The 23,662-nt window shown below is 35.9% G+C and overlaps 1 protein-coding gene across 1 annotated transcript in view; it reads right to left on the bottom strand.

Moving 5' to 3' along the window:
- The window catches only part of LOC149155551 (stromal processing peptidase, chloroplastic-like), a 335,427-nt gene that overhangs the window by 252,519 nt on the left and 59,246 nt on the right, over positions 1-23,662 (bottom strand). The window contains exons 4-5 of the mRNA XM_089445700.1: positions 10,575-10,773; positions 6,642-6,689 (exon numbers count right to left, since the gene is read on the bottom strand). Of these exons, the coding sequence (XP_089301826.1) occupies positions 6,642-6,689; positions 10,575-10,773 (247 nt within the window). The remainder of the gene's footprint in view (positions 1-6,641; positions 6,690-10,574; positions 10,774-23,662) is intronic.

Here is a 23,662-nt window from a genome sequence, read left to right as displayed (position 1 = left end):
GAGAAAGTCGAGTTTTTGGGATTGTTTCTAGGCTAATACTCTGCACACGTGTGAAGAAATTAGGACTCCTACTGCAGCAGAAGAAGCCGAATTGTAGAAGTGAAGTTAGGTCGAAGTTGCAGAAGAATTTGTTGGGCAGGTCAAAGTTACAGAAGAATCTACTCGGCAGGTTGAAGATGCAAAAGAATCTACTCAGAAGTCGAAGTTGCAAAAGAATTTGTTGGGCAGGTCGAAGTTCTAGAAGAATTTGTTGGGGAGGTCAAAATTGCAGGAAGAAGTTGTTGGAAGTCAGATTTGTAGAAGTTGTTGGAAGCAAGGTTTGACTTGGTCTTGGAGAGTCTTGGCCAAGGGTCAAAGGTCTTGGAATTTTATCAATTGAACGTCTATAAGAAGAGAAAGAATTCTAGTGGGTTTTCCTCTCAAGTTGGGGAGGTTTTGGCCCTGGTTGATCGCCTACATCATGTGTCCTATTGTCTCATTGATTTTATTGTTTGGTAGTTGTTTGATGATAGAATAGCACTAATAATAGTCAAGTGAAACAAGAAGCTCATCAAATTAAGTAAAAAGATATCACAAGCAGTTATCAAAGAGAAATCACCTACACTTGTTGCCCCTATATTTCTCAACATGGTATCATAGCTAAGGTAACAAAACAAGGAAAGGCAGCTAAAAGGGCACTCAAAGGCAAAGCACTAGAAGGACTATTAAAAAGAGTTTCAAGAAAGATCAAAATTGACATCATACCATCAAGAAGACATTCACAAGGACTGAGTACAAGCAAAGAAGAGCTCAAAACCCTAGATTATCAAAAGAAGGGTTTCTCAATTGAAACATTCTTGGGAACCTTGCTCAACCATCACATTGCGAAGAAGGAGACCTCAAAGACAGGACTACGAATTGAAGCATCTTAAAGCCTCTACATCAAAGAAAGCAAGAAGAAGTGTTGTCGTCCTCATCAAGGAATCAAAGTGATCTCCCTCTCCTTGAAGAATCACTTTTGAAGGAAGACATCTTCTATCATCATCAAAATCAATAAGACATCAAGCTGAAGATATCAATATCAAGGAGCATCTTCACTTGACAAGCAAGTACCTTTATTTTTATGACTAAATCTGCTATCAAAATGACTTCATTTTGCAAGGAAAGCAACAAATTGGTTGGGTCATCAAACTTTCTTGCATGGAAGAAGAGGACAAATTTGATCCTCAGAGAAAATGAAGTCGTGGATCATGTTAAAGGCTCTATCACTAAACCTCCAGAGGAAGAAGATCAAGCTCTAGCAGAGTATATCAAAGGGGAAGTAAGGGCTCAAAGGATTCTCATAAAATCCACTAAAGATCCTCTCATACCCTATGTATCAAAATTGGAGAGATCAAAAGAAATATACGACAAGCTTGTAGAATTTTTCTCTGTAAGTACTATAGGAGAAGTGATCTAATTAAGACAAGAACTCTACAAGACGAAGATATCAAAATAAGAAGGAATAGCCTCGTACTTTATGAGGGTGTCAAAAATTAGAGACCAGCTACAAGAGTTGGGAGAAATAATGTCTAATAAGGAAATTACCACCATAGTGCTCGATGCACTTCCAAAGGAGTGGGGCAACTTTACATCAAGCATCTATGGAAAGAAGGAAGCTACCCCATTCAATGAACTTTGGTCATTGTGCAAAATTGAAAACACCAAGTTAAAGGCAAAAAGTGATGTAGGATCAAACGAGCAAGCACAAGCGTTTGTTGCCATGGCTGAGAGAAAAGGAAGGTTTGGAAAGTTTGGTCCTCGGAAAAAGAAGAATATGTCAAAAATCCAATGCTATGGTTGTCATGAATATGGGCACTACAAGAGAGATTATCCAAAGCTCAAGAAGGACAACAATAAAATAGGAAGGGAAGAAGCCCATATCACTGAAGAAGTGGAAGAAGTTGAAAAGAAGAAATCAAAGGAGGAAGTGAAAGATCTCTACTATGATTGAGATAATCTTCTCCACCAAGTTCTTTTCAGTTTTTGTAAAATATAGCTATCATGGTAGGAAACTCTAGAAGCATGATAGGATGCATCATTTTAGGAGATGGCATTATAAGAGCATATGATTGAAGCAAGAGCACATGATATCATCATAAGAAGCTTGAAAAATAGCTGAAGTACAAGTCTACATGAATTTAGCAAAAGGAAGTAGCTCTTGGTAACCTCATTTGCAAGCATGTGTAGTGCATATGAAAGAAAGTCATCTAGCAAGAATTCATCATACATCATCATCATGAGAAAGGAGCTTCTGTCAGATGAGGATAATCTAGATCCTCTGTTGGAATCTTCATTGGAACGTTCACCTCCCTTGAAGGAAGCGTCTTGCTGAGAATTCCACCTTGTATGAGATTCATTGTTTGAAAGGATGATGGTATGGTGACAAAAGAATGCAGCATGTCAAGATGGTTGAAGTACTCTCTATTATTGGAAGTTGTTGAAGGAAGCCTATATGATCGAAACAAGGAAAGAGGTATGTATGCATGTCAATGTTGCACGAAGCGGGAGCGAAGCGGAAGCGTTTTTTGGAAGCGGGGACGCCGAAGCGTCATTTTCCAAAAATCTAGGAAGCGAAGCGTCCGCGGAAGCGTCTGCTATATATATATATTTTTTATATTTTTTTGCATTTATACTCAAAACAAACATCCCAAATACCAAATTAATTGTAGAAGACATGAAAACATGCATATTTTTGCATAAATCAAGATAGATATAACATCCATTGTACATTAATGATCTAGAATCTAGATTCTTCTCCTCTTGTCTAGCCTTTGCCTCTACCTCGATTGTCTAGGGATATTAGTCAACATTGCCCAATTTTGATCAAACTACCTAATTCAAGACTTAAAATATGGTAGAAAAAGCTTAACATGTTTGATCGATGATTTTGACTTGATTGAAAGGTGATTTTTTGCTAAGGGCGTGCCGCGTGACAAAGGAGTTCAACAATTAACACCACCAACACCAGGGTACATATAGGGCTTGGTGCTCTTGATTAAATGCTAATCGCATACCTTCATACTTGATATAATCTAATGAAATGCCACAATCCCATTGATCCTGAATACCTGAAAACTGTTAAGTCTGCTGAATTTTGAATAGGATATGAAATTCTATTTTCTCCATATGAAGTCCAATGAGGTTGGAACCACTCTCAAACATTCTGAGTCATTTCATGGTAATGTTAAAAATTTAAGTAAAAGGATGAAAATGAAAAATAAAGGAGAATGTCACTTTTACTTTAAGAATTTAACATTACCATGAGGGAGCATCTGCTATATTTATATTTTTTTTTGCTTTCATTTGTCACCCTAACCCAAGGTGGACCCACCCCCAACAAGCAAACTCACCTAAAATTTAAAAAAAAATTGAAAAAAAAACGATTTTCTAAATGCTTTTCCGGAAGCTTTTCTGGAAGCGTACGGAAGCGTCTGGGAAGCGCCGTACGAAGCGCGCTTCGGCGCTTCGGAAGCGCCAGCGCTTCCAAATTTCCAAGAAGCGTCTAAAAATTTCGGTAGCGCGCTTCCGTACGGGACGCGCTTCAGGGCTTGGAACCGGGGGGGGGGGGGGGGGGCGCTTCGTGCAACACTGATGCATGTATTTAATTGAGTCATGTCATCATATAGTTGCATGGGTAAATGCTCTATCTCATGAGCATGATTAAAGAAAAATGGATCTCCTCCTTTAAAAAGATTCATGAAGGCATGTTTCACATATTGACTAGATGAAATCAACATAATATGTCCTCATATGGAATATGAGGTGGTTGACAAATATGAAGGAATGATGGATGGAAATTCCTAGGAAACAATATGTGAAGAAATAAAGAAGAGATCATAAAAGATGCAACTATGGTCACATAGAAAAGGAAATCAACATCCTATAACTAGAAGAATTGGTCGTGACATCTCCATAGAGTAGGCATGAAGACCCTGATAAGGTCTGTAAAGAAAAAATCCTTGACATTGAATATCTTGGAGATGTGTCAATGCGTATACAGGATGTTGAGGTTGCAACGATGAATATCATGATGAAGGACCATCACAAAAGGTAATTTTGATTTGATGTTCATTTATTATTTTTGAACAATATCAAGATATGCTAATACAGGGATACCGAAAGAGAGTTGTGGACGTCACCTACAACTAGTACTCATGTGGTGGGATGGAAGATCCTGAAGAAAACATGATAAGGAAAAGGTAGTTGTATGAAGAAAAGCCAGGTATGGACTAGTAGATCACTTTCTGATTAAAGAAAGGAAGACATGACTGACGTAGTTCATGAATGAAAGTGATGGATCGTCAGTGCCTTACGAAGAATTCCCAAGAGTTGAAGGCTCCATAATGATGAAGATAAAATTCATGACAAAGAAAGAAGGAGCTCTACAATCAATTGAAGGTCTCATGATCTTCACCGAGAGCAGAAGTTTGTTGGAAGCAAGTCCCTAGTTAAGAGCGAACTTGAGTACATTCCTTCATAGGAGTGGGTATATCCTTCCTAATTGAGAGGGAGAGATAGACACATCATTCTTGTCTTCACTTTGGAAAAAAGAATGGAGGATTGGGTAAACATCTGGCATCCGCTACTCTTTGAGGATATGGTAGGGCATCCAAGATAAGAGTAGTCATAGAGGACCGATATTCTTTGAGAACTGGGAATCCAAGATAAGAATAGTCCTGAAAGGACATACCCTGTGAACACGCAGGTGGGGTATGTTCCTTGAGAGACAATGATGATGGTGTCTATAAATCATTGGTCTCGCCAGCATTGTGCTCTGATCTTGTTGAGAGATAGATTTGTTAGTCAGTGCCTTGCTATGTGACAATGTTGGATGATATGATGTTAAACCGATGGGTTACCAATCCAACTCTTCTTATGAGAATTCTTCAGATTGAAAATGTCCAAGAACCTTGTATGGATTATGAATACCTCCCTAGTTAAGAGGGAGCGTTGAAATATGTAACTAGGTTCGGTCTTCATAATGGCATATGTAATCATAATTTTATGTATTTAAATATAAAAAAGAAAAATTAATCTATTATTGTTCTCGAGGCATGGGTTTCATGCTCAAGGAAATTTATTTTATAGGTCAAGCACCCATTGAGTGCTTCTAGGTTTGTCATAAAGTCATTAAGTCATTGTCATGTATTGAAGACCCATTTGGGCATGTTACATGTTGTAAAGGAAAATTTATTGAGTACAAATAGAGTCAAAAGACCCTCCAAGACCTCGTCATGGCGCAATGATCAAGTTGGCCTACATGAAGAGACACGTCGACCTAAAAGAAGCAATTTGACCCTATGAGAAGCCTATATAAAGGAGGCTTTGGCCTTACTTGGAGACACACACTCAAGTTCGATCACAAGGAAGGAAAAGGAGTGTGAAGAATAAGAGGGCGAAGGAGGAAGAGAAAGCCGAGTTTTTGGGATTGTTTTTGGGCTAATACTCTCCACACGTGCAAAGAAATTAGGGCTCCTATTGCAGCAAAAGAAGCCGAATTGTAGAAGTGAAGTTAGGTCAAAGTTACAGAAGAATTTGCTGGGTAGGTCGAAGCTGCTAAAGAATCTACTGGGCAAGTCGAAGTTGCAAAAGAATCTGATGGGCATGTCGAAGTTGCAAAAGAATTTGTTGGGCAAATCGAAGTTGTAGAAGAATCTGTTCAGCAGGTCGAAGTTGCAGAAGAATCTGATGGGGAGGTCGAAATTGCAAGAAGACATTGTTGGAAGTCAAATTTGCAGAAGTTGTTGAAGCAAGGTTTGACTTGGATCTTAGAGGGTCTTGGTCAAGGGTCAAAGGCCTTGGAATTTGTCAATTGAAGATGTATAAGAAGAGAAATAATTTTGGTGGGTTTTCCCCTCAAGTTGGAGAGGTTTTGGCTCTGGCTGATCACCTACATCTTGTGTCCTAATGTCTCATTGATTTTACTGTTTGGTAGCTGAGTGAAGATAGAACACTAATAATAATCAAGTGAAACAAGAAGCTCATCAAATTAAGTAAAAATATATCACAAACAGTTATCAAAGTAAGACAAATCACCTACACTTGCTGCACCTACATTTCTCAACAGTTAAGTCTATAGAGGTGTAGTATGTACTACGCTAGAGATGACAACATACTCCAGCTATATGAATACTTTTTGCATTTTCAAGCTCCACTCACCAATCTTTCATCATTTCATGATAATATAATAGTTCAAGCTTTCTTTCCTTCTTTCTTTCTTTTCATAATTCTTGTCTACATCTCAGTGCCACAATCATGATCATTATTATAATTTCTTTCTTTTTTCTTCCCTTTAATCATCCATCTTGTTACGGTTTGGCATCAGTTTTGTCTTCTTCAGTATCAACTTCAGTCACATCCAAGTTATCTATTCCCGTTTTCATACTATACAAAAGCATTCTGCTTGCTGTGTGTGATGCTCACATTTCCATCTCATTTTTTCAATGCAAGTAGCAGGAAAATGGTCCAGTTAGGTTTAAAATGTCCTTTCAGATATCTTCATATTCTAGTTTCTTAAATTATTGGTCACTTAGGCTCCTGAAACATTTAAGTCCAACTAGTAGTCTGTCAGTAATGCATTCTTAGACGAAATTCATTGGGGCATTTGTAAGAATACTTACTTCATGTAAGGCATCCAGTACAAATGGCAACAAAGGTCCATCTGAATCCTGCGATAAAATCCAAACCACAGATTCAGCATTTTAAATGACAAAATACAAGAACACATATGGCGTGGCATAAATTTTTGCATGCACATGTTCATGTCAAAATCTCAAACAAAAAAAGCAATTTAAGACTCATAAATCTTAAGAGTATGTTCAGCATCCAGGATTCTTAAATAGCTCAATTACATATCAGGAAATGTGTCACATCATGCAAAGAGTACTAACCAATATTCTAAAGTACACTGGTACAATTTTAAGGGGAAAAAAATTTGTCGAAGCATTAAATTAACAACAACCAAATTATTCTCGTGTATTGAAGTTATTTCCACATTGAATTATACTTTAAACAAATATACAAGGACAATATCAACAAATAGCCTACAAAATTGCTGAGTTGGATAGTTCAATGGGTGGCTTCTTTTGTCAGAATCATTCTGATTCTCATAATAGTTGGACTTCAGTAAACTTTCCCTTGATTGTATATGACAGAAAGAAAGAAAGAAATGGTATAATTGTGAATATTTCACGAAAACCACTGAATAGGACCAATAGGTGCACAAAAAGGATGTCTAGGTCTATGTAAAAGGCAAAATAATATAACACATCACCCTCTCAAGGATGTAAATGAAAGTTGTTTGGCACTCCAGCTGAACAGTTGCTCAATAAGGTGTGGAATTAACCATGTACAAAATTTCATAGGATCTCATAAAAAACAACTATAGCATAACAATGTAGACTGTATATTTTCCAAGAAACTCAGCTATGGTGAGCCATGTGTTCAAAAACTTTTGACCTTATACAACCTGTTGCTACAAAATCTAGCAAGCCTTGGAGAGGGAAACCCTACAAGGTATAAACTAGACCAATAAGCAACAATGGTGTAATGGCCCACTGTCACCATAGACATAACCCCCTGCTCTTTATGGACTTTCACCAATGGGAAGAGTCTCGGTAGGAAAGAGATCACTTATATTTTTGGGTTAGTGCATGAAATGATCTCACTAAGAAGCCTTCAAGAAAGCAATTCAGGTCCAAGGATTCACAAGGAAGCAATTTGCTTTCTATGAAGAGACCTAGAAACAAGGGCGAGAGACCTAGGGTTTGATAGATTTGACAAGTGTTGGAGCAACTCAAGGTCAAGGTTGTTGAATTTTGTAGCTATGATCGGTCTTCATAATTAATATTTTAACTCTTGATGTATTTGAAATAATAAATAAGACATGTCCTTTATGATCTTGTCAAAAGAGAAGATAAATGACATGTTCTTCATGTCGGTTTTTAAAATAGAAATTTTGAATTTTTGATATTTGAATTTTTTGCTCCAAAGAAGCATAGTTGGCCCTCCTCCTCATCAAGTCAGCCCCAGTCAAAGAGGCACCCTTTCGGCAAGGTAGAAGACTATATAAAGCCACTCATCCTCCATCATTTGACACAATTCAGATCACTTCTGACACATAGTCGGATCATCACAAGGACGAGTCTAAAGTCAAATCAAAGACAAGAAAGAGGATGGAATCCGAGGTACTATTTTGTTGAAAAGCAAGACGACTTATTAATGAAGAGAAGGTTGATTTTCTGATAAAGGGAAGGTCAAATTTTTGAGATATAGAAACCCCGAAATTCTGAGCATATTTGGGTTGCAGGACCAAAAGTTCGGGTGCAGAAGGGCGACTTGCAGGACTGAAACTTTGGGTGCAGAAGGACGACTTGCAGGACCGAACTTCTGAAGTGTAACCGAGTTGCAGGACCAAGACTTTGGGTGCAGAAGAAGGCTGAAATTCAGCCCTAGTAGACCTAATCAGATCAAGTTCAGTGGGCAGACTCGTGACTTGACTAGGAGGCAGCAAACCAAGTTTGACTAGATGATCTAGGTGTGTCTCTTGTTGGACTAACGAATTTCTCTAAGGAAAAGGTTGTTGGATTCTTTCCCCCATGTGGGTTTTCCCAAGTAAATTCTTGTGTTCTTTGTTTGGCTGTCTCTTCATGATCCTACATTTCATATTGTTGATGTCTTTTGTGTAATTACTTAATGATGGATAAGAATATGAAGAGAATTAAATCATTAGAAGTAATTATCGGTTTAGAAGACCATTTTAAACTTCAACATGGTATAAGAGCAGCCTTGAACTGTGACCTTAGACGAGGCAAGTAAAGTCAACAATGTTTTAAGAGAGACTGGGGTTTCATTGAATATGAAATCTGCTTTTTAAGAGGGTCGAAGCCCTAAATTCTAGACCTCAAACCGAGCCTAAGATTGAGCCTCAGTCCGAGCCTCATGACCTGTTACAGAGGCCAAGAAACCTCAAGAGATCCACAAACCTCAGGAAAAGTAACCTCAGTCCAAACTGTTTCAGAAGTCTGAATTTGGTTACAGGAAGGACTCAGAAATTGTCTCTCCGAGAAGCCTCAGTTTTTATAACAGAGGATTGAAACAAATCTCAGGTCTTCAAGGAGTCTGTGTTTCAAAAAGTACAAAGGCCGAGCTTATTTGAGGAAATCCATTAAGTCTGTTTGCATCTCTGAAGAGAGGAGCAGAACCCTTAAATTCTGTCAAATATAGTCCAAGATGTCCTTTGGGACTGATTTGTTTATCCTCTGTGACCCATTAATTATAAGTCCTATTACAGCCTTATTTGGATGTCTTTTGGAGTCATACTTTGTGAAAGGACGTGCTGCTCAGAGATATTGTATGCTTATCTTCAAACCCAAATTAAAGTTGAGAACATCTTCAGTGACCAAGAAGTACCAGATACGAAAGCTAGCAAGAAGCAAAAGGATTGTACCTCTATTTCAAATTATTTGAACCATACCACCATGAAATCCTTGTGTGAGCTCTTGAAGAACAATAAATTGTTGTTGAAAAGGTTGAGCTGCTTGTAACCTTATCCCTAGTTCAGGAGACCAAAAAAGCATGGATCTACACTTTCTTGAAGCTTATAAAGGAATTGAGCAATGACTTGTGTAGTGATCTATGAGAGGGCCATGAGTTAAGTATGATATTCAATGTGATACAACAACAGCAACAAGATCTGATGCTTTATAGTATTGAAGATCTGCTCTGGTCACCAAGCAAGCATACATACACACTACAATGATTTTGAGTTAGTGGTGGAAATGCAAGGAGATTAGCGAAGCTAGAAGTTTGCAATTTAATGCTTGAGGTATGTATCATCGCTCAATTAACCTACAGTAATCAAAGGTCTTTCTCTGGCATCACCCTTGTAAAGCTCAGTTAGAGGAAATAATCACCAAAGTAAACTTTGACAGCAAATACGCTTGGTTGAGAAGACTTATACCAGAGTAGGACTGTGACCTTAGTAAGATCATAGGAAAGGTCTGATTTGAAGAATCCATTCAGGGCAGTTATGAAAACGTTAGATACATCTACTGATGCATAGCATGTAAGTTATCTTGGTGTACTCAAGCATAAGTCGGCTTAAATTCAGTGACCCGTGTAAGTTTAATAAAGTGTTGAAGGTGCAAAGTCAGTATGCAATATACTACAGTGATATGTCTTGTAATTGCAAGGTTGTAAGTATAACTGTATTGAATGAGATATAGTGCAATGACAGATCCTTAGCTCGATAAGGCTTGAAGAAAGCCTTCTCTCAAATATATCTTGGGTAACTGCACCCTCAGTAAAGATTTGCCTGGCAATACAACGTTTCTGTCCTATCAACCAATTTATTAATATTAAAATCAAATCAAATCTTTCTGTTTCTCTCTCTCTCACTCCCATGTATTTGTGTGGTCTTCTCTTAAAACCACTAAAAGCATCATGCATGTAAAACATCATCTGAACAATCTACAAAATTAGTTGGCTCTAACATGTCTTCTTTGGCTAAAATTAGCAGAAAAACAGTATTAAATTTTTGGAAGATATCCAACCTTGCTCATGAAAGGAGAATGGACATGAAACACAGTATGATGAAAATCTGTGTATGCATTAGACCGAGCTCCTGTACCAAGAAGTTTCTCACGCTTCTTACTTCCAAGGAAAGCAACATGCTCAATCATATGGGCAATGCCCTGCTCATCTTCATCCTCATCGACAGATCCAACATGAATTTCCATGTGAGCCTCAAATCTGCAAGAAGCCACAATTTTTCAATGATATACATCAGAATGCTGGAAAAACCTATTAACTATGCACATGAAATGTTTAAGTATGTTTTAGGTTGTCATGGGTAATTCCAAGCTGCAATTTCCCAGGAATTTTCAAATGAAAACAAAACAGTGAATTGCATTTCCTCAACGAATCAGTGTTAATCACCTTTTAATAAAAGGGCCTACAAATTCACACTGGGGATTATTACATGGTAACTTGAATATATGGGTAACATGCATAGACAGATAAGAATAGTAAACCAAGGAAGCTATCAGATTTAGAATGTTGAAAGGGTATTTAGCATTTACTAACTTCTAGATGGTCCTAAGGATAGGTGAACAAAAGCATTAATAAAATAATGCAAAAAATGCATTATAGTATTGCTATAGATCGTAAGAGCCTCACATGAGGTTTCAGGATAGTCAAATACATGACGACTCTCAGAATAGCACCATCATCGTATGCTTCATCATTCAACATTGTCATCAATATATTCAAAATGTCAGAGATATGACCAAGAAAAAGCTCATGAAGAAACAGCCAAGAAAGAGATATTGGAGTCGTGGAATTTACATACAATTTCAGTGCCTGACATGTCAAAAATTCCAATGTAACTTAAAAGAAAGGTTGCACATATTCACAGGTGCATACTTTTGCCAATAGATATATGCATCATTTAGTATAGCTCTCCAAAGGCTGGGTATCATAACACACAGGTGTTGCAAGCAAAGTACTCATCTATTGTCATAGCATTTGTTTCTGGCAAAAATATCTACTTTTCTCTTGACGGACAACCATGTAAGATTGTGAGTGTAGTGAAATCTCAACAGACTTGTATAATGCGTATGCCTAAAACTAATAAGTCAAACAGGTGTTGGAACGTTAGAAACCCAAACCCTAATGTTTTCCCTCTTTCTAAATGGTGGATTGATTCACTCATACAACATTGGTTGAAATCACTGGATGCATTTTTTTGACAAGTTTTTGTTGCAAGCCTTTCACTCTGACAAGTCTTCTGCTCCTTTCTCTTGTAATTATTTTTCCTCCCTCACTCTGAGGTTCCTTTCAAAAGATAAGATAAGATAATTGTATTAATGTCCAACAAATGACCACAAAAGTACATCAATGGGACTTTTGAGTAGAATGATGTCAATACAAGCAACCGTACCAAACAGTCTCCTACATAAAGAACAAAAGATAAAGTAAAAGCAAAAGGTCTATATTACTAAAACATGGAAAACTTTCAACTCCAAATGCGGGCAGCCACAGAAAGGAGACAGGGCCTAGTGTGAAATTTCCACTACCCAAAAGGTGCTATTAACCCAGTAAATTATTTTGATTACTTATACACAGCAAAATTAAATTTTCAGCTGAAAGTAATGAATAAAAACATGAACAGGACCATTCACCAAATTAAAATGCAGCAGAATATACGAGAAACCAATCACACAAATAACACATATTTTTGGACAAATGTCTCTAGAAAAACCCCAAGATGGGGAAAACCAGTTTTCAGGATGAGGGTTTTATTATTAAATCTTCAGCAAATCTGCTAATGAGAAATTACATTTACTGCTTGCGCACCGCCAAATCAATCTTCACCCCTATTGATCAAATCGACTAGAAAAACCCCAGAGTCTTCCTTCTACAAACCAAATGGCCCTCTGAAAGCAACTTAGTCATTGTATGGCCCTCTCTCTTCGCCCACACATGCGGCCCTAGAAGAACTTGGTCTCCTCTGGCAAATTGCATGGCCCCTTCACGACCTAGAAGCTAGATGTCTCTCGGATGAAGAATAAACCCCAAAAATATCCTTCTCAATTAATATTGCTGAAACCCTCCTGGTGTTTCACTGAAAACTCACCCAACAATACTCAACTCAATGTGCTCCAATGTTGCCCATTGATATCCCTTTATAATCTCTCATTCACAAATGAATGGCCAATATTGGGCGTTATCTTGTCCCAATCAATGGCTAAGATCATCTTAGAAACTTTCAAAAAGCTTCTAGAGGTAAATCAACTTTATCTCAACTAATGTCAATTAATTAACCAATTTATTAAGTGTTAACTTAGGAAATATTAAAAAATCATTAATTAACTTAATTAAGACATTTTCCCTCAATGAAACTTAGGAAAAATTATATGGACTTGGAGATAATTAATTTCTTTGTGTTCTTAACCTTATTGACTCCTCTCAAGGCTAGAACACCTGTCCAAGCTACAATATTTTTAACACCTGGATTACGGTCCATTAGAGTTGTCTCTCATGAGTCCTAACACACAAGGCCAAATGAAGAAAACCCAAGATAGAATGAATCCCCAAGGGAGAGTTGGGGGAAGATCCAAATCATATATTGTGTTTTTATTGGAAAGAAGTAACCCACCTTTGCTATCATGGGGACCTCATGTTGGAAATGTAACTAGTTTTGGTCTTCATAATTGTTTTTGTTACTCATTTCAATATGTATCTTATGTAACAAACAAAATAAGAAAATAAAAGTTTATTATTTTAAAGCATGTGTTTCATGCTCATTATTCATGGTTTTCTAGGTAAAATCGTGTTCTTCATACTTCTAGGGTTTGTTAGGTCATAGGATTATAAGACCCTTTCAGGCAAAATGTAATTGGAAAAAGATTATGTTTTTGTCCAAAAAGTCATAGAAACCCAAAAAGTCGAGGTCGGCCCTAGCAGCTTCCAATCAGCCTATTGACACATTTTCGCAAAGAAATTCCATCATGCTCGAGCATTCAGATCATCCTGGATTTATCATCATCAGTCGCCAGATTATCAAAGTTTTAAACCCATTCTGTAAATTTGTAATGTAAATGATCTTCGTATGACCATAAATGTAGGTAACACCTCAGGTAAGACGCTATTATTTTGGTGACAATATCCAACCTAAGGTATTTTGTCTCACTGATTCATCTATGTTTCTAAACACAGATGATCGGAATAGTTTTTTCTTCCAGCGTCACCTCAAAGCTAGGGTAGATTTTGTCATCAAGATCTTAGGTGAATCTTAGTGTTCTAATCGACTCTTCTATAAAAGTGATCTAGAAATCATTTTAGCTAATTGGCTAAATTATTTTATCGCAAAGCACTTGGTCTGCTAGATCATATTGAGTTGCAAAATTGGGTAAAATAATTGAGGGTTTATAACGAATGGGTTTTCCCCCTTTGAGGGTTGAAATGTAATTCTCTTATATAAATAATATTTTAACCATGGCGCTAAAATATTAGAGGATTGGAAAAAATTATTAATCCCCTCATATGTCAATTAATCAAATTTTCTGGCAAAAATAAATTAAAAATCCTAAGCCAGAAATTTAATTAGTTAGAGTCAAAATTAAATCTTAGGAAAAATAATTTCTTCAAAACAAAAAATTTGTAGGTTCTAGAGAAATTAATTTTTGCAAATCCCCCACCAAGGGAATATTGAAAATTTCAAGAAATTTTGGACTCTTGAGCCTTGGTGGTTAAGTCAAAGTCAATTTTTTGAGGAAATTAGCTCAAAATAATTAATTTTGAGCTAATTAAAAAGGAATTAAAAGATAAATTTGAAAATTCCTCAAAAAAAAATATTTCAATGGTGGAGATTAAAAGATAATTAAATCTTTATCAGCAATTGAAATTACTTTGACAAGGATCAAGCCAACTAGCCGTTTCGAAAATTTATCTATAAATTAGAAGTCATTTGTCTAACAAAGGATCTAATCTTTGAATCGTGTACTAGCCTTTGAAACTCTCTTGTAATTTTTCTGAAATAATAATAACGCAAAGTCTTTGGGGTTTTCATTGATGGTGGTGTTTCTCTCTTGTTTCTTATGGTAATACTGTTCTTAATGCTCTACTGAAGTTTATTTTAAAATGTTGTTGATTTTTAGCCTTTGGGAATAATCTATTGCATAATTATCTTGCTCATGTTAATGGATCTAAGATAGCATTTTACTTCAAGTAAATTAGCAGGTATCCCTAATTTTTTAGCATTATAGTGTTGTTTTATATCTCTATCGATCTGACAACTTGATTTGAATGTGCAGAGATCTTTTATATTCGAAAACATGGGCGTGAAGAGAAGTCCTCAGTTGGACCAGCCAACTCCCAAGGCATAAGAACTGAAGAGCCTTCCTGATTAAATCTCAAGACTTATCTAACGAAGTTTCTCTTGCAGGGTTTCTTGGCTAGTGCCTCATTTAAACTCATTTATATCTTAAAATCTTTTATATATGGTGCTCCAATTGATAGATTTGCTAATAAAAGAGCTTTTATTTAACAATAAAGGATTGGAGTTGGACTCGTAATCCTTTGATCCATCACTAGAAATTTGTAAATAATTCCATTCTTTATAAATATTTACTAATCCTTGCAAAATAATATTTGTTTGTATCCTAACCTTGTATAATATATTTTTTATTGCATATATTTTTCTTGGGGTTTTTGCCTTGTGTTTTCTGGCATATTGAAGGCAAGAGAGAGGGTATCGATTTTGAATTTATCCGTAAATAATTTGTTTGCATGGAAGATTTTGTGAATTCAAGCCCTTGCTCAAAACCATTTCCCCATTATATGGCAGGAGGATTACTACTTCACCCAATACAATTTTTTCTACAGATCTGAAGAGGGCATCGAATTTATGGCTTGGATATATTCATATTTATTGTTTATAGGTTTGATCTCTAGAACTACAAGGATAACCAATTTTTCTGAAGCCCTAAACTGCCTCCTAGCCCAAACGGCTAGGGTTTCAAGGGTAGCAAAGGAATTTTGAATGTCGTTTATCATTTTTGAGAGACTGTCTGGGGTTTTCAAAGGCCCATTTGCCTCAAAAACAAAATTTCTCCAAGGGTTCTTACCTTCATAAATTTCTGCAATTTTGTTTTGGGTTTGTGCATCGAGTTTGTGGTTTGAACATTATTTGGAGACCCTTATAACTTCAAAATCGAATTTCTTTTTGGATTGCTTCTCTATGTCAAGGCCGTTTAAAATTTGCGAAAGTCTTTCCCTCTGTTGAAAGCAAAATCGGATTTGATTGAGAAAGTCGTTAAAATCTTCCTAAGCCGCAATGCTTTCTCCCTTTTCATGAGCGTAAATCCCTTGGGGTTTGAGAAAATTAGAATTTCTTCCAAGGAAACATTCAAAGTGAAATTTTTGTTGGCTCTGAAGCTTTAAATCTGTGGAAATTGCCTTCAAAGTTGAGCACATTTCACTTCAGCTACAAGCAAAATGCCATGAGCGAAATTTGTAAACATTTTGGGCGAAACTCTTGTTTCAATTCAAGCATTCGAGACATGGGGTTTTAAAATTTAATTTCCTAGAAGCTTCTATCTCCTAGCCACGTGAATTTTTCCCTCATCCGTTGCGTGATTTTCCTCCTTGGGATTGTGCGTCAAAAATTTTTAGGAGCGTATTTCATTTGGGGAAGTCATTTCATTTATAAAGAAAAATATCTTAAGTTTTGAATGAAACACAAAGCGAAATTATCATTTTGGAGGAAATTATAAATTATATTAAAAAAATTCATTTTAATTTCACTTTGAGGAAAAGTCAATTTTCTTTGGGAGAAATATTCTATTAAAAAAATTGTAAAATTTGCTATAGGAATTTCCCTCATTAACCCCTTTTTCAAAAGTTTAAAAAACCCTCTCATAATTTATTAAAGGAAATGTACTTTGGAAGGGAGAAAAGTTACTTTCAAGGAAAGTCGAATTCCTCTTTATTGAGAGAAATATTTTCATTTTAATTTTTAAAAATATTTCTCTTATCGATACTTTTGAGGAAAGGATATTTGCTATTAAAGTTATTTATTTTATAAATCCTCTTTAAAGGTTTTTAAACTCTTCTACAGGGTTTCTTTTACAATTTCTAATAAAAAGGGAATTGTGGGCTTACTTTATAATTGCGAGCTTTTTGAATGCCATAATTATTATTATTATTATCCAATTTTAAGGTCACGACCAAGCCAAACACCACAATGGTGTATGAGACCCCCTTGTTTGTGGGCCAAGGGACCCACCTCCGCGTAGTGATTTGAATGTTAAGTCTACGAAAGCATACATGCTCTACCCCCGCTGGTTTTGAACCTGTGACCTCTTAGGAGGAAGCACATGCTCTTAACCATTAGGCCCACTCAAGCCGTATATATGTATAAATCTCTTTCTTGCAATTGTTCTTACTTCACTTTAATGCTCACATTCTTGGTTATCTTGATCAGTTAAACTAACTTTCTTCTCGCAACACTACTAATCTAGTAACTTGAAGTTTTCATGTTGTGCAAGTGATATGATTTATATTGAACATTATTCATTAGGCACTATTCTATATCTATTAATCTCGCTATTGCCTCAATATCCTTAATTATTTCATCCTTTTAAGATTTACTTTGCTCATTTAATAAACGCACTTGCTAATTAATCTCAAGTTGCTTGGAGAGGTATTAATCTTGCCCTTAATCTCCTAGAACTTGTTGTTCCAACAACTTTTCCTCTTCCATTTACCATTAGGGATTACCCCCCTTGACTTAGCTAGGAGATAGTCTAAATGGAGTGGGCAAGGATTAGAGTGGCAGCCCTTGCCCTAAGCGTTGTAGCCCTTGGTGTGCCCTTTGGGCAACAACATTTTTTGGCGTCATTGTCAGGGATAGAGTTTTTCTATCTTTGGTCCAACGATTTTTTGGCGTCGTTGTCGAGGACCAATTTATTGGACCTTGGCTTTGCGACATTTGTCTTAATCTCTTCATCTTCTCATTTCTCATCTTTTCATTTATCCCGCCAACGCCACATTTATTGGCGCCATTATATCTCTTTATCTTTATGCCACCTTGTCTTTCGTCATCTCACTAATCCTTTCATCTTCTCTATTTGCACCTTTAGCACCTGGACATTTTGATTGGTTTCCTGTTTGGGTGGCAACTCCACTCATTCATTCATTATTTCTCAGACAAAAATCCCTCCCTGATATCCATTTGTTTCTCCCTGACTAACCTTTCGGTTTTTGCCTTTTGGATCTTGGAGCTAGATTCATGTTCAAGTGGTGACTCCACTTCTTTCATTTCTTACAAGAATTTCTGCTAGAAGCTCCCTTCATGTGAATCTCTTGATTTTTTTGAGCAAGGATCTCTCTCTAGTATCCATTTGGCCCCTCCTTTTCCCTTTAAGCAAGACATCATGGATGTTTTTGGCCTATTCACCCCTTGTGATTTCAATAACATAGATGGTTTTCTACATGATATTTCAAATGAATCCATTGAAGCCATCGATAAGTTGCCTCTTTTTCAAGGTAACAATGCCCTTAGTGTCGAGACTCACCTCAGGAATGTTAACCTTTGTGTGAGCAACTTGGACCCATCTACTAACCATGAAGACGTGAAGATGAGGCTCTTTGTTTTCACCCTAGGCGAGGATGCTCTGGAATGGTTCACAAAAGATTTACTTGCTAACAGCTTCAAGTCTTTACAATCAATCATTAAGGCCTTTGAAAATAAATATGGAGATAAACAAAAGGTCAAACAGAAAGCTGAAGTAAAGGAAACTAAAGAAGTTGAAAATGATTTCATCAAGGAGTTAACTCAAATGGTTAAAGATATGTAACTAAATCAAGCACGTGTAATTAAGAGTATGGAGGTTAACCAAGCTCAACTCATCAAGAATATGGAACTTAATCAAGCAAAATAAATAGTCGATCACGCCAAAGAAATGAGTTCCATAGAAGCTAATTAGATCATTCTTCAGAACAAGTTGTTGGGTATAGAAGAAAAACATGTTAAGGAAATAAAAATCATGGAATTTAATGTCTAATCAGATAGCCACCATGCAAAGTCATTTGATTACCGTGGAAGCAAATCATGTGAAAGAAATGAGTGTTATTCAAGTAAATCATAACATAATGATCAAGGACATGGAAAGTTGGAAACTAGTTAGATATCTCTTCAGAACAGGTTGTTGGCCATGGAAGAAAAACAAGTACGATTAATAAAAGCTATGAAATCAAGTTGCAAAGGAAATTAGTGTCATAGAAGTTAAGCATTCTGATCAAATGATTGTTATTCAGAATAAGTTGAACAAAATGGAAAGATCACATATATAGAAGTTCCAACCGAATTCAGATAATAAAGAGTCATCAATAGATCATAAGCCTCCCAGTTCGCTAAATCAAGCTCCATCTTATTATGAGGAGGTAATTTGGTCCATTGAAAGGTGGTTGAATGAAAGCGATACCATAAAAGGAAAATTGAAAGAAATCAGGTTAATCCATCACCCTTGACAGAGAAGATGCTGAATGAAAAAAGGAATCTCACAAATATCTTGGATACTTCATTTGAAAATTTTCAAGATCACGCAGAATGTTCTACGTCATCAACATCACAGCCCACCACAAAGAAAAAGGATGAAGCAGAAGAGAAAAAGAAAGAAGCTTGATAAATTTGATGTCCTTATACAGCATAACATTGGGATAAGTTAGAGTCCTAAAATCATTAGGATTGCACATGGCACATCAGAGAAACAACCTATGGATCTGCCAAAGAGTAGGCAGATGCTCAAGAAGGACTTCATTGAACACATCTGATGCCATAGGGCATCCTCTGTATTGTATTTCTAACCCTACTCCTTGTTATTTATTTATGTTGTTAAAGTAGTTTTCATTTCAGCATTTTGTTTCATAGGTTAAGTTTCACTTTTGTCTTTAGGTTAGATTTACGTTTCAAAGCTTCTATTTCATGTACTTAATGCTATATGATGATTTTTGGATTATATTCGGATGGACGCTACTTATATGAATTTGTGTGATGCTTGGGTGCAGATTATGGATTCTCACATTCCTTTGGTGAAGCAATGTGTCCACAAGTAGAGCCAAATGTTGACCACTCCATGTCAACTACCCTATAGTAGTACACATTTTCGCAAAAAAAATCCATCATGCTCAAGCATTTAGATCATCCTAGATTCATCATCATCAGTCGTCAGTTTGTCAAAGTTGTAAACCCATTCTATAAGTTTGTAATGTAAATGATCTTAGTATGACCATAAATGTATGTAACAACCTAGGTAAGCCTATTATTTTGGTGACGATTTCCAACCTAGGAGGTTTTTCGTCTCACTGATTTATCTACACAGATGATCGGCAGAGTTTTTCCCTCCAGCCTCACCCCAAAGCTAGGGTGGATTTTGTCGTCAAGAACTTAGGTGAGTCCTAGTGTTCTAATTATTGATTTTTGGTAGCATCGGATGTGCTCTAGCCTTAAATTTGGTGGAGAGGCTAAGGCACATGAGATCTATAAGACCCAGAAATTGTTTGGAGAAATTCCACCCAGATGAGTAGTTATTAAAAAAATTATTATTTTTAATGGGTTCCTAAGTCTAAACTTTAGAAAATAAAAATATTAATGGGTATTGATAAAGATGAGGGTGAGAAGCTTCTAAGAGACCAGGATCAAGTCTGTTTTAATCTTAGACGTTGACTAGAGACTTAATCTCGGTCATTGATTCATCAACAGGAAAAGTATAAGAGAAGACTGGAAGATCATTTGCAGATACACTGGCAGATACTCAATGTCTCAAGGAAAATCAATTCTCAAGAGAAGGAGATCGATTTCAGAGGGAGAGTTGCAGGGTGGAGGAAGAGGAGGGTATCAGCAGCAGTCAGTGACTGAGGAGGAGGTGACGCAGGGACATTGAGAGACAGCGCAGAGGGAGACGCAATCCAGGGGAGACGTAGCCCTCACGCAGGCTGACGCAGAGGGACGCAGAGCCACTCAGAGCCACGTTGAGCCACATTGAGTGACGCAAAGGTGACACAGAAGTGGGAGAAGGGTCTCCAAAGTGTCAGAAAGTTTCTAGGGGAAAGTCTCAAGTGTTTTCTCTCAGGTTCTCTATAAAATTATTCCTTGTAAAAGCGATTGTTGCTGAAGATTAATAAAACCCTCATCTGTTGCACCGGTTTTCCCACATTGGGTTTTTCCGGGGACAATTGTCCAAAAACAATTGTGTTGATGTGATTGGTTCTTGTGTATGTATTTTCTTTGTGTAATTATGTGATAACTGCAGTAGAATTGATTTTAATATTTGTTGAAGGGATTTCGTAAATAAATTATTGTGAAGAATAAGTAGGTGAAATAAATGAGTTGTTGCTGTAGAATTTCAGGTTAGAAATTTTCACACCAATTAAATCTTTTGTAAAAGTAATTTGAAATAATTTTAGCTATTTGGCTAAATTATTTTATTATAAATCACTTCGTCTACTAGATCATATTGAGTCGCAGAATTGGATAAAATAATTGAGGGTCTATAACGAATGGGTTTTCCCACTTTGAAGATTGAAATGTAATTATCTTATGTAAATAATATTTTAGCCATCGTGCTAAAATATTAGAGGGTTAAAAAAATTATTAATCCCCTCATGTGTGAATTACTTAAATTTTCTGGCAACTATAAATTAAAACTCCTAAGCCATAAATTTAATTAACTAGAGTCAAAATTAAGTCTTAGGAAAAATAAATTCTCCAAAATAAAAGATTCGTGGGTTCTAGAAAAATTAATTTTTAGAGGTCTCCCACTAAGGGAATATTGAAAATTTAAATAAATTTTGGACCCTTAGGCCTTGGTGGTTAAGTCAAAGTCAATTTTTTTGAGGAAATTAGCTCAAAATAATTATTTATGAGCTAATTAAAAATGAATTAAAAGAGAAATTTGAAAATTCATCAAAAACTAAATATTTCGAAGGTGGAAATTAAAAAATAATTAAATCTTTATCAACGATCAAGATTACTTTGAAAGAGGATCAAGCCAACTAGCCATTTAGAGAATTTATCTATAAATTGGAGATAATTTGCCTCACAAAGGATCTGATATTTGAATCGTCTACTAGCTCTTGAAGCTCTTTTGTAATTTTTCTGGAATAATAATAACGCAAAGTCTTTGGGGTTTTCATTGATTGTGGTGTTTCTCTCCTATTTCTTATGGTAATATTGTTTTTAATGCTTTGTTGAAGTATATTTTAAGAAGTTGATTTTTAGCCTTTGAGAATAATCTATTGTACAAGTATCTTGCTTTAAGTTAATGGATCTAAGATAGCATTTTAATTCAATTAAATTAGTAGGTATGTCTATTTCTTAGGATTATAGTGTTGTTTTATATCTCTATCGATCTGACAACTTGATTTGAATGTGCAGAGATCTTTTATATTCGAAAACTTGGGTGTGAGGGGAAGTCATAGGTTGGACCAATAAACTCCCAAGTCAGAAAAACTGAAGAACCTTTCTGATTAAATCCCAAGACTTATCTAACGAAGTTTCTCTTGCAAGGTTTCTTGACTAGGGACTCATTTAAACTAATTTATATCTTAAAATCTTTTATATATGGTGCTCCAATTGATAGATTTGCTAATAAAAGAGCTTTTATTTAATAATCAAGGATTGGAGTTGGAATCATAATCCTTTGATCCATCACTAAAAGTTTGTAAATAATTCCATTCTTTGAAAATGTTTACTAATCCTTGCAAAATAATATTTGTATGTATCCTAACCTTATATAATATCATTTTTATTGTATATACTTTGCTTGGGGTTTCTGCCTTGTGTTTTCTAACAAATTTGAAGGCGAGAGAGAGGGTTTCAATTTTGAATTTATCCATAAATAATTTGTTTGCAGGGAAGATTTTCTGAAGTCAAGCCCTTGCTCAGAACCCTTTCCTCATTATATGGCAGAAGGATTACTACTTCACCCCAGGGCCCATACAAAAGTTTCTACAAATCTAAAGAGGAAATCAAATTTCTAGCTTGGATATATTCATATTTATTGTTTGCAAATTTGATCTCTAGAACTACAAGGATAAACAATTTTCCTGAAGCTCTAAACTGCCTCCCAGCCCAAACGGCCAGGGTTTCAAGGGTAGCAAAGGAATTTTGAATGTCGTCTATCATTTTTGAGAGACCATCTGGGGTTTTCAAAGGCCCATTTGCCTTCAAAAACGAATTCGTCCAAGGGTTCTTAGCTTCAGAAAATTCTGCGATTTTGTTTTGGGTCTGTGCATCAAGTTTGTGGTTTGAACATTACTTTGAGACCCTTATAACTTCAAAATCGAAATTCTTTTTCGGTTGCTTCTCTCTATCAAGGTCGTTTAAAGTTTTCGGAAGTCTTTCCCTTTGTTGAAAGCAAAATCAGATTTAATTGAGAAAGTCATTGACATCTTCCTAAGTCGCAATGCTTTCTCCCTTTTTATGAGCATAATCCCTTGGGGTTTGAGAAAAGTAGAATTTCTTCCAAGGAGAAATTCAAAGCGAAATTTGTGTTGGCTCTAAAGCTTTAAATTTGTGGAAGTTGCCTTCAAATCTAAGCACATTTCTCTTCAGCTGCAAGCAAAATGCCATGAGCGAAAATCTGTAAAAATTTTGAGCGAAATTCCTGTTTCGATTCAAGCATTCAAGACATGGGGTTTTAAAATTTAATTTCTTAGAAGCTTCTATATCCTAGCCGCATGATTTTTACCCTCATCCATTGTGTAATTTTCCTCCTTGAGCCTATGAGTCAAATTTTTTTTAGGAGCGTATTTCATTTGGGAAAGTCATTTCATTTATAAAGAGAAATATACTAAGTTTTGAACGAAATACAAAGTGAAATTATCATTTGGGAGGAAATTATAAATTATATTAAAAAATTTATCATTTTAATTTCACTTTAAGGAAGTCAATTTTCTTTGGGAGAAATATTGTATTAAAAAATTTGTAAAATTTGCCATAGGAATTTCCCTCATTAACTTTAGAGAAGGGCTATTTAAATTTTTATATATAAACACCTTTGCAAAAGTTAGAGAAAAATATTAAAAAAAACTCTCTTAATTTATTAAATGAAAGATACCTTGGAAGGGAGAATAA

This window comes from Pinus tabuliformis, chromosome 9 (genome assembly GCF_031772625.1).
Source record: "Pinus tabuliformis cultivar Carrire ecotype Pingquan chromosome 9, CPIR1, whole genome shotgun sequence".
In the NCBI taxonomy this organism is placed as follows: Eukaryota; Viridiplantae; Streptophyta; class Pinopsida; order Pinales; family Pinaceae; genus Pinus; species Pinus tabuliformis.
The sequence above is the reverse complement of the archived record's forward strand: the minus strand, read 5'-3'. Positions and strand labels throughout refer to the sequence as shown.